At 46.7% G+C, this 11765-nt stretch overlaps 1 protein-coding gene across 2 annotated transcripts in view; it reads right to left on the reverse strand.

The window, feature by feature from the left end:
• Nucleotides 1-11765, reverse strand: part of RTF2 (replication termination factor 2) — a 55760-nt gene that overhangs the window by 20760 nt on the left and 23235 nt on the right. Inside the window, exons 2-6 of one of the 2 annotated variants that reach the window (XM_075108974.1) lie at nucleotides 11454-11553; nucleotides 10030-10124; nucleotides 9838-9931; nucleotides 9502-9641; nucleotides 5190-5268 (exon numbers count right to left, since the gene is read on the reverse strand). In XM_075108974.1, the coding sequence (XP_074965075.1) occupies nucleotides 5190-5268; nucleotides 9502-9641; nucleotides 9838-9931; nucleotides 10030-10124; nucleotides 11454-11522 (477 nt within the window). In that variant the 5' untranslated portion in view covers nucleotides 11523-11553. Of the gene's footprint in view, nucleotides 1-5189; nucleotides 5269-9501; nucleotides 9642-9837; nucleotides 9932-10029; nucleotides 10125-11453; nucleotides 11630-11765 lie in introns of those variants that run through there. The other variant, XM_075108972.1, reaches the window with a different exon arrangement.

An 11765-nucleotide genomic window follows, 5' to 3' on the forward strand; every position in this document is an offset into this window, starting at 1 on the left:
CCGCCCTTCAGATATTTATAGGTATTGATGAGATCCCCCCTCAGCCTTCTCTTCTCCAGGTTGAACAAGCCCAGGTCTCTCAGCCTTTCCTCCCAAGGGAGATGCTCCAGCCCCTGATCCCCTTGGCAGCTCTGCGCTGGCCTTGCTCCAGCAGTTCCCTGCCCTTCTTGAACTGGGGGGCCCAGAACTGGCCGCAGCCCTGCAGGTGTGGCCTCACTGGGGCAGAGCAGAGGGGGAGGAGAACCTCCCTCGCCCTGCTGGCCACGCTCCTTTTCATGCAGCCTAGAACACTGTTGGCCTTCTTGGCCACAAGGGCACAGTGCTGGCTCATGGTCAGCTGCTTGTCCACCAGCATTCCCAGGGCCTTCTCGGCAGAGCCGCTCTCCAGCAGGTCCCCCCCAGCCTGTGCTGGTGCGGGGGGTTGTTTCTCCCCAGGGGCAGGACCTTGCACTTGCTCTTGCTGAATTTCATGAGGTTCCCCTGGGCCCAGCTCTCCAGCCTGTCCAGGTCTTACTGGACGGCAGCACAACCTTCTGGTGTATCAGCCACTCCTCCCAACCTGGTATGATCAGCGAACTTGCTGAGGTTACACTCCATCCCATCATCCAGGTCACTGATTAATATGTTAAATAGGACTGGACCCAGCACAGAGACCTGGGGAACACCACTAGTGACAGGCTCCATCCAGACTCTGCTCCATTCATCACCACCCTCTGCGTTCTGTTGTTGAGCCAGTTCTCTGTCCACCTCACTGTCCAGTCATCCAACCCACACCTCCTTAGCTTGCCTGTGAAGGAGGCTATGGGAGATGCCTGGCTGAAGTCAAGATAGGCAACATCCACTGCTTTCCCTTCATCGACCCAGCCAGTCATGCCATCACAGAAGGCTGTCAGGTTGGTCAAGCATGATCTTACCCGGGTGAATCCATGCTGATTGTTTCTGATAACCTTCTTGTCCCCTACAAGCTGGAGATGACCCCCAGGATGAACTGCTCTATTGCCTTTCCAGGGACAGAGGTGAGGCTGACTGGCCTAGAGTTTCCCAGGTCCTCCTTCTTGCCCTTTTTGAAGATAGGAGTGACAACATTTTGAAATGTAATCTTGTCCTTAACTTCCAGAGTGACTACCTGAACTCCCAGAGGGACTTCCACCAGATTCAATAACCACTATCCCCTCTCCAAACTACCTCTAGCCTGCTATTACACCAAGAGTAACTTATTTGCCAGTAGAGTTAACATCAGAAATTGGTAACGGTGCCTTTTTCAACTCCCCAAGACTGAGGTTAAATAGATGCTATACACTGCTAGATAATTCTTCTATTCCACCATTTCCAAAAGCATATTCTTTGTCAAACAACAGACTTCCAAACAAGCAGGCACCAAGGATTGTCCATGCAAGAATCAAGAAGCCAGAGAGAACAGAAGTTCCAAAGCATTTAATCACTTTTGGCCCCACCAAAATCTATAGACCACCACAGATTAGCACTAACTTAAAATCTGCAAAATCCCACTGAACAGCAGAAGAGTGAGTAGGAACTGTCCTGCTTGTTCTTTTTGTTTTCATAGTCTGTTGGAGAATTAAACACAACAGGTGAGAACATCCTATTCAAAAGTGCAAATTTTAAACTGACAGTTTCCATGACACCCCTGATTCTTCCTGAAGAACAGGAAGGTGGAGGCAGCAGAAAACTCCTGATCCTCAGGGCTTCTGCCACAGAACACACACCACCAAACTCCGGTATCTAGAAGCAAAGTTGTTTCTCTTCCTGCTGATCCAATGTCCTGCCCTGTGCATTTTAGCACATGATGTAGTACTGATAGAGTTTCTGCTTACTGTACAAAGCCTCAAAAATACAGCTCGAGCAAAATATGCTTCTGTGTAAAAAAGGTGTAAGTCTTCTTTGCATGCATAAGTTGCTCTGCTTTAGACAGAGCTCTTTTTCAACTCTTTTCAGCCTAAATAGAAGCTTCAAAATTTGTCCTAAGCACTTCATCTAACAAGCTCGCTCTCCAACATAAACCACCCCTGCAAAATTCGCATTGCTCTTTCAAAAGGTCTTTGCCCAGGGAGTTTTATATTTTGGCAAGACAGTTCAAAGCAACTACGATTCAGGCAATAAGAGACTATCTCTCTCTCAGCACTGCTACAGTGTCTGACTGTTTGCCTTAGAGTTTTCACATTTTGATGGTTTTTAAACTTGAATCTTTCAGTATACTGTTACTTAAGAAGTCAAGCAAGAAAGCGAAGCTTACTTCCAAGGGAGGTGAGTCACTTTGAAAAAGTCCTCGCACAATAATTACAGCTGCCTTACTAGAAGTCCTCCATCCCTGACACTTTCCTCTCACATTCTTCTGCCTTTCCAAGGTACCAGTACGGTCTTTTTAACAATTCCAGTAAAAGCAGATACATACATGTATTTAATATTGTCAGCTTTTCACGTAAAGTCTCTATTGAGGCAAAATAGGGTTTTTTTTGAAAGAGAACTCTGATAGAAAGACTGCTTCATCCTCCCTGTACCTAGACTCCATAACACCTTTCAAATCTAGTACTAGAGCAAATACTGTTGAGATAAACCACGGAATGCTGAATTCTTCGTCGTGGGGTTTTCCATTTCCTTCAATTAGACAAAATCTGCATACACATTCAATTTTTTTCCTAAACACTTATTTTGTGATGTGCATATTGCTGGGCAAACAGATCGCTCCGTATCTTGTATGAGCTATCACAGAAAAAAACGAGAAGAAAACCGAGCAGCGAGGCAAGCGCCTGTGGGACTTCCCACAAGGTGGAAAGCATTCCCATGAGCCGAGCCGGAAGGCCTGGAAAGGAAGCAACCCTCTGCTCCGGGCACAGGAAAGTAATTTCCTACAGTTTCCTGACAGACATTTTGCAATATGCATCGCGTAGCATGTAAATATGCAGTCATTACCTAGTTCAGATGATCTAGTTTAAAGTGTACGAGTATGAAGGTGAGGACTGCAGAATTGTTTGGGCTGGTGGATAGCTGTATTCTCTGGGGAATGTTTTTACTGCATCATTACGGCATCTGTTGATCTGATAAAGTCCTTTGGGAAACTGGTGCTGTTTACAATTTAGCGGACTATCAATACTGCTCTGCAGGCTCTTAGGTGAATTTAATGCACAATAATAGCTTGTTTTGAAAGAGCTTTCTTGAATTTCACGGTAGAAATGGGGAAGAGAGCTGCCACACAGCTCCCAGACTGACACTTCTCCAGTTCACATCCGTGCTATAAACCTCATCCCCTGGGATGAAGTGAAAACACAGATTCTGCTAGCTGAAAAGAAAAACTGAATGCAGAGCGTAAACAAGCAAATAGAGGATTATTCTTTTTGAATTACTCTCATCTCGTCACTCTCTGAAGTCACATAACAATGCCTCTGCACACACAGATGGGGCAGGGGCACACACTGGCAGACAGAAGGTGGCAAGGCCATGAAAGAAAATGCTGTGGCCCATATGTTGGATTTTGGTTAAAACAACCTATGTTGTCATTCTTTAAATACAGCAGTGAGGCCCAGGAGAAGCATAGGTATGGAAATCCACAACATGCAAAAATTTTCTGAAGTCCGGAATGTTTGAATTTTGAAAGAACATGTACCAGAAGAGGATTCTATTTGTTAATAAACAATCTCTAATCCTAGCATATGTACAATACACAACACTTCATTTCTTTCTTTTTTTTTTTTGTTTTTGTTTTTTTCCCTTCTTCATTAGTCTTGTTCGTTTTATTCTATGTCCCACTGCTACATAAAGAGAGAATGTGCTGGGGGAATGCTGCTCATTAGTGCCTTGGATATAAACAAACTGTTAGCTACCAGAAAGCACAGCAACCAGTTCCCTGTGATCCTAGTTAGAAAAGTTCTGGTCTCCTTCTTGATTCTGAATACAGAAGGAGAATATTATCAGTACGCATCCAAAAAACCTACCAAATCGCTCTTTGACCTTAATCAGAGGAAACGTGGACAAAAACGTGTTCTCCCAGCTGGTTACCAGTCTTTGTCCACCAAAAATCCAAGAGTGAAAAGATGACAGACTAGATTATATTACATCCACTTCATCATTTCTAGAAGCATCCTTCTGGATATTGTGAAGAATTCACATGTATGTGAAAACAGTTCCGTGCAAATATAAGGCTATGATAAATACTGATTATAAAAATAATCAAGTTACCCCATCTAACAACAAACATTTAGATGCAAACAAAAACCTCATTAAAAATAAATTGGTATCTGCCAACAGGAAAGCAGAGCCATTAGGAGTAAACCGGTATTCTACAGAACAAAATTAGCACCGAACGCAGCAGCATGAGGATAAACCTAGCCAAAAATATTCCATGTCAAGTACAACAACTTACCAAGAAAGGTTTTCCTTCACAGGTCTCGTTTAATACCGATACACCGTATGTTTTATCAAATATCAGGGTATTTGCTGAAAAATAACTCTGCCTGAATGTGGCAGCCATCACCACGAACCTCACTGATAACAGAAGTAGTGATAGGAAAAGAGAGTATTTGCAACTTTTATCATTGCTCCTAGCTACAAAGAAACCTATACAGTGAGATCAAACCAGCCCTGTAAAATGAAATACAGCTAGTATTTTCTACAACAATCCATGTAATTGCTGACAATTCCGTGAAGAGTCGCCTGGAAAAAGACAATGGCAAGTATCCTTTATAATGCCAGGGATCAAAACAAAACCTGAAAACATAATCAGTTTAAACACACTGAGTGGACACTGATAAACACAAACCACACGCATTCAGGAAAAAAGACCTGAATCAAAACGACCACCGCAAAGCAAAACAAATCACCCTTTTCCAAACTGAAATTCTAACCAAACATTTGAAAAAATGAGATTTCTGAAGTAGTTGTTGCAAGACCAAACTGTCTGTGAGAACAAAAATGGTCTTTTTTTTTTTTACAACTATTTAAAAACACATTTTTATTAAAAAAGGCCATATAGAATTACTTCATGCCACCATAAAACAGAACTTTCACAATAATTCAATTTGAATTTGCATATTCAGACTGAAAAACCACTTTCCAGTAGTGGATGTGAATGTAACTGTGAATATATACGCGCACACATGTTTATAACCATACCCACATATCCAGCTGTGGGGGGTCATATGTGACCGAACTGCTACTAAAGTTGAAGAAAAACTCACCTTGTGACAAACTTCTGATTTAATTTCTTTGAGAGCACGTTCAGAGAACACACAGCCACAGTTTCTCAGGAAGCAAAACCTTCAAAGACAAGACAAGAGATTCAATCGTTTTTAAGAAACCCTGTGCCTGAAAGATACATCTGCAGTGCTGATTTTACACAGAAACAACCCGGCCGTGGTCTAGCAGGACACAGCTAACTGTCTCTTTACACAGCCCTGCAGCTAATCAAGGTATCAGCACCTCGATTAGGTACTTATTGATTTGCACAATAAAAGAATTGAATTAAAAATATTGGGTGTATTAAACCACAACATGTATTTTGTTATTTCATTCTCGGTATAATTCAGTGTAAGTTTACGACAACCTCTCACAGGATCTTAGCAAAACGGATGCTCTTGAGGTGTTTTTGTACATTTGCTATCGGTCCAAACAGGGTTCTCTGGGATCATCACCACAATCTGCTTTACTACAAAGTTATGCTCTTTGAAGGGTTCCACCTCCCACCAAGCTTTTGGGTTCCACTTACTCTGCCTCAAGCTCTCCAGCAAAGCTGTCACAAGCGTCCCCAGCCAGGCTCCGTTCTCCCACCTCTCTCCTGCCCCATGGAAGATTCTTGCAAGACTATGTGAAGCTACTACGCACATGGTTCACGTGATCTCCCTTTCCCGAGAGCTACTGTTAATCCTTTCTTCTCTATCACCCTCAACTGAATAAAAAAATACTAAGGCAGCTCTGGTAAAAACTGATTTACTTTTCAGGTTCTCTCTTTAACTCCACCTGAATATCTCCTGGCTAATCACTCTCTAGAGAAAGAAATACTGCGCAACTATCAAGGCTGTGAACCCGGCCTCTTCTCACTCATCAGGGTTAACATGCACAGAAAAAGAAATTGCTAGTTTGTCCCGACCAGGATAAAAGGAAATGTCCTTCCTCAGGCCAATAAAAAATAGATACTATTGCAGGATTAGAATAGACAAACAATCCATCTCCCTTCTGATCCTAACTTCATCGGCTAGCCAAGCTGGTGAAGAGGCCTGGAGGAGGACCACAGGCCAGCAGGAGCACACCTGAAGGGCAGCACAGAGGAATTCCAGCCATCCAGCTCCAGTCAGCTTCATCAGGGGCCCAGCTTACACGCCTCTGTGCAAACACACATAGCACGGGGAATAACCAAGGAGTTAGAGGCGTGCGCACGTCTGCAGGGCCATGACTGTATTGGCATCACGGAGATGCGGTGGGAAGGCTCCTGTGACTGAAGTGTTGGAGTGGAAGGATACAGGCTCTTCAGGCAGGACAGGCAGGGGAGACAAGGAGGGAGTGTCACCCTCTATGTCAGTGACCAGGTGGAACACATAGAGCTGCCCCTGGGGATGGATGAGGAGCCGACCGAGAGCTTATGCCTCAGGATGAAAGGGAGGGCAGGGACAGGTGACATGACAGTGCTACAGGCCACCCGACTAGGAAGACTGAGCAGATGAGGTGCTCTATAGACAGATAGGAACAGCCTCACATTCACAAGCGCTGGTCCTCATGGGGGCTTCAACAACCCCAATAGCTGTTGGAGGGACACACAGCAGGGCATAAGCAATCTGGGAGGTTCCTGGAATGCGTTGATGGTAATTTCCTTCTCCAAGTGATAGAGGAGCCAAGGTGCTATGGTGGACCTTGTTCTCACCAACAAGGAGGGACTTGTGGGGAAAGCGAAGCTCAAGGGCAGCCTCGGCTGCAATGACCATGAAACAGTAGAGTTCAAGATCCTTTGGGCAGTGAGAAGGATGCACAGCAAGCTCACTACCATGGACTTCAGGAGAGCAGACCTCAGCCTCTTCAGGGATCTGCTTGATAGAGTATCATGGGATAAAGCCCTGGAGGAAAGAGGAGCCCAAGAAAGCTGGTCAATATTCAAGAATCCCCTCCTCCAAGCTCAGGAGCGATGCGTCCCAACAAAGAGGAGGTCAGCCAAAAATGCCAGGAGGCCTGCATGGGTGAACAAGGAGCTCCTGGACACACTCAAACACAAAAAGCCTACAGAGGGTGGAAGCAAGGACAGGTAGCCTGGGAGGAATACAGAGAAATTGTCCAAGTAGCCAGGGATTAGGTTAGGAAAACCAAAGCCCTGATAGAATTAAATCTGGCTAGGGACATCAAGGGCAACAAGGAAAGCTTCTATGGGTACATCAGTGATAAAAGGAAGACTAGGGAAAATGGGGCCCTTTCCAGAAGGAAAGAGGAGACCAGATAACCCAGGATATGGAGAAGGCTGAGACTCTCAATGACTTTTTTGCCTCAGTTTTCACTGGCAAGTGCTCAAGTCGGAAAAGGCAAAGGCAGGGACTGGGAGAATGAAGAACCGCCCACTGTAGGAGAAGATCAGGATTGAGACCTCTAAGGAACCTGAAAGTGCATGAGTCCATGGGACCTGATGAAATACATCCACGGGTCCTGAGGGAACTGGCAGATGAAGTTGCTAAGCCACTATTCATCATATTTGAGAAGTCACGGCAGTCCAGTGAAGCTCCCACTGACTGGAAAAGGGGGAACATAACCCCTATTTTTAAAAAGGGAAAAAAGGAAGACATGGGGAACTACAGACCAGTCAGTCTCACCTCTGTGCCCAGCAAGATCATGGAGCAGATCCTCCTGGAAACTATGCCAAGGCACATGGAAAACGAGGAGATGATTGGTGACAGCCAGCATGGCTTCACTAAGGGCAAATCGTGCCTGACAAATTTGGTGGCCTCCTGCAACGGGGTTACAGTGTTGGTGGATAAGGGAAGAGCAAGGGACATCATCTACCTGGACTTGTGCAAAGCATTTGACGCTGTCCCGCATGAGATCCTTGTCTCTAAATTGGAGAGACTTGGATTTGATGGACGGGCCACTCGGTGGGTAAGGAATTGGCTGGATGCTCACACTCAGAGTTGCGGCCAACAGCTCGATGTCCAGGTGGAGACCAGTGATGAGTGGCGTTCCTCTGGGGTCGGGATTGGGACCGGCGCTGTTTAACATCTCTGTCGGTGACGTGGCCAGTGGGACTGAATGCACCCTCAGCAAGTTTGCCCATGACACGCTGGAGCGAAGGGATGCCATCCAGAGGGATGCTGACAGGCTTGAGAGGTGGGTCCCTGTGAACCTCATGAAGTTCAACAAGGCCAAGTACAAGGTCCTGCGCATGGGTTGAGGCAATCCCAGGCACAAACACAGGCTGGGCAGAGGATGGACTGAGAACAGCCCTGAGGAAAGGACTTGCGGGTGTTGGTTGATGAGAAGCTCAACGTGATCTATCAATGTGCGCTCACAGCCCAGAAAGCCAACTGTATCCCAGGCTGCATCAAAAGCAGCGTGACCAGCAGGTCGAGGGAGATGATTCTGCCCCCCTACTCCGCTCTGGTGAGACCCCACCTGGAGTACTGTGTCCAGCTCTGGGGCCCCCAACGTAAGAAGGACATGGACCTGTCGGAGCGAGTCCAGAGGAGGGCCACGAAGATGATCCGAGGGCTGGAGCCCCTCTGCTGTGAGGGCAGGCTGAAAGAGTTGGGGTTGTTCAGCCTGGAGAAGGCTGTGGGGAGACCTTACAGCAGCCTTCCAGACCCGAAGGGGACCTGTAGGGAAGCCGGAGAGGGACTTTTTACAAGGGCATGTGGTGACAGGACAAGGGGTGATGGCTTTAAACTGCCAGAGGGTAGATTTAGATTAGGTATAAGGAAGCAATTCTTCACTACGAGGGTGGTGAGGCACTGGGACAGGTTGCCCAGAGAAGCTGTAGGTGCCCCATCCCTGGAAGTGTTCAAGGCCAGGTTGGATAGAGCTTTGAGCAACCTGGTCTGGAGGAAGGTGTCTCCGCGAGCGGCAGGGGGGTTAGAACTAGATGATCTTTAAGGTCCCTTCCAACCCAAACCATTCTGAGATTCTAACAGAGGGAGAGGTAGAATTGCTTGATGTGACACAAAGCGAGGTCTTATCTGACCTCCCTCTGCTTGCCCATACCAATCTCCTGTGGTTTAGCCCCCAGACAACTTTTAGTCACTTTTTCTCTGCAAACATTGCCCTCTACTCCTTTATGTATAATGTATAAATGTATAAATTCATTTAGGAAACAGTTAACTTTTTATCTTTCCTCTCGAGCATGAGATGAAAGGACACTTAGTAGTCTCCTGTACTCCCTCCTTCTGAAAGGAGAACAAACATTCCCCACAAAGGCTTGAGCAGGTACACGAGTTACCACATCATCGATTCAAACATTTTCCCCCGCTCTGTATTCCGTTTAGCATAGTACTCACTTCTAAAAACAAAATTCAGAAACGTACTGACCTATGCCTTCCATTCATTTCCAATCCCACCACAGGGCATATAAAGCGTGCAGACTGGATGTCATCATATTTGTCACCTTTTATACTCTCTTTATCACCACTCCAAGCTGGATTATCTGCAAGGTTTAGCTCTGTTACATTCTGAAAAACAAAAACGCAAGCCGTAAGCTGTTTACTAACGGTTTCTGAGCCACAATAACATTCCCTAAGATTTTTTTTTCATTGTGGTTTGCTATTTTTAATGCTTTTAGGAAACAGTGAGAACACAAGCGAATTGAGATTTTGTGGCATGTTTTAACTTCACGGCGCTCTTTAACATTAGGCACAACCTGTTTACCTTAATGCTCTTGATGTGCGATGCAGCTTCCATTGGAGTTTTATCAGCTGACTTGTCCAACAAAAATTCAATGACGGCATCTTTATTATACAACCTATAACACAAAATTTTTAGCAGTCATATTTGATTCTTAAAACATTATTTATAAATTAGTACCTTTTAATATAGCGGTCTTTATGGCAGCATTCATACCTGCCTAGCTCACAGGCTACGATTGGCCGACATAACTTCTCTTGACTCAGAGCACAGTAGTACCATCTTGCCACCAGTTCAGCATTTTTGTCGACCTGGAGAAAAAAAACAACTGATCATTTTAAAGAAGATTTTATATTTGCAAATGATTTAAACATAAAATCAAGTAACACTTGAAGCATTAATCAAATCCCCAGGTATCTTACCAAACCTACTTTCTGCATTCAAAGCTATCTGGGAAAATAGCTTTAGCAAAACCTCATAGCAAAATTCATGACCAGTTTCGAGGGTTTGCCTTTATCTATTGAACATGTTTCTGCACCTTGGGGCTTATCTTCCTACCTCTGACTCAGTTTTCTTATTTTTTGCCACTTCCACCTGTCCCCTTCCCTCTTTATTCTTTTTGACTCTTCACATGTTCCCCCCTACCCTCCTCTCTCTAGTTCTGCATCTCATCCCTACTGGAGTTAACTACCAGTTCCACTCCCTGTAAGGAACAAGCTAACAAGAAAAGCAAATCAGGGGATGTCAGGATGCTACCTGAAGCTCCAGGCTAAAAACATGAATTTCACGACACACAAGACCATATGAAAAAGGCTGAGGTTCACAGCTACTCCAACAGTCAGGTGTGGGGAGGAGATGGATTTTATTTACTTATTTTAAATCAGCAAGTGTAATTCGCCTTACTTTTCTGCCACTTGCTGTGAGAGTTGTGTGAATCCTCACCCACTCATCCACACACGATGCTGCTGTATATCCATTACCCTCAAACACCCTAAAATGATGAGCTCAAGCCACACTCAGAACGCAAGCAGGTGGAACGCAGCAATAGCCATGCTCAACACCACTGATGGTCTGGCTGCGCTGCTAAACAATCTACTGAATGTGTTACCAGCGGATACCGTGCCCTGAGATGGAATCATAGCGTCATTAAGGTTGGAAAAGACCTCTAAGATCATCAAGTCCAACCCCCAACCATGTCCTGAAGTGCCACGTCTTCACGGTTTTTGAACATCCTCAGGGATGGTGACTCCCCCACCACCCTGGGCAGCCTGTTCCAACGCCCGACCACTCTTGCAGTAAAGGCATTTTTCCTAGTATCCATTCTAAACTTCCCCGATGCAGCTTTAGGCCGTTTCCTCTCGTCCTAAATAGAGGAAATTTCCCTCTCCTATGGAAGAGGTCCCTAAAGCCCACGCGCTCAGCAGGATGCCCAAAATCCCGCCAAGCCCCTCGCAGAAGACAAAGGGAGCTGCCGCCAGCGCCCCTGACACACTCCTCCGAGGCGGTACGCGCAGAAGGGCGCTCTGCCCCGGCTGCCAGCCCCGGGCGGGCCGTGCCCGGCCGAGCGGGCCCGAGCGGGCCCACGGTGACGGCCCAGGCTCTCAAAGCCGGCCCGAAAGCCCCCCGCCGCCCCGTCCCACCTTCTCGGCTTTGCGGGGCCCCTTGACCAGCTCGTGCCGCTTTGGGATGGTGCCACCGTCGCACCCCATCTCCCCCCCCGCGCCGCGCCGCTTCCGCGTCCGCTTCCTCCCCCACGGCGCTACTTCCGGGGAAGTGAGGAACTTCCGGCGCGGCCTGAGTGCGTCATCGCTGCTCCATAGCAACCGGCCGGCTGGGGGCGCGGCTACAGCGCGCGGGCGGGAGGGGCGGGGGAGGGCGGGCGAATCCATGGGGCAGCGCCGGAGGGGCGCGGAACGTGCCATTACGCGCGGAGGGGGGTGGTGCGGCGGGGA

The sequence above is a fragment of the Phalacrocorax aristotelis genome, chromosome 13, assembly GCF_949628215.1.
Source record: "Phalacrocorax aristotelis chromosome 13, bGulAri2.1, whole genome shotgun sequence".
Classification (NCBI taxonomy): domain Eukaryota; kingdom Metazoa; phylum Chordata; class Aves; order Suliformes; family Phalacrocoracidae; genus Phalacrocorax; species Phalacrocorax aristotelis.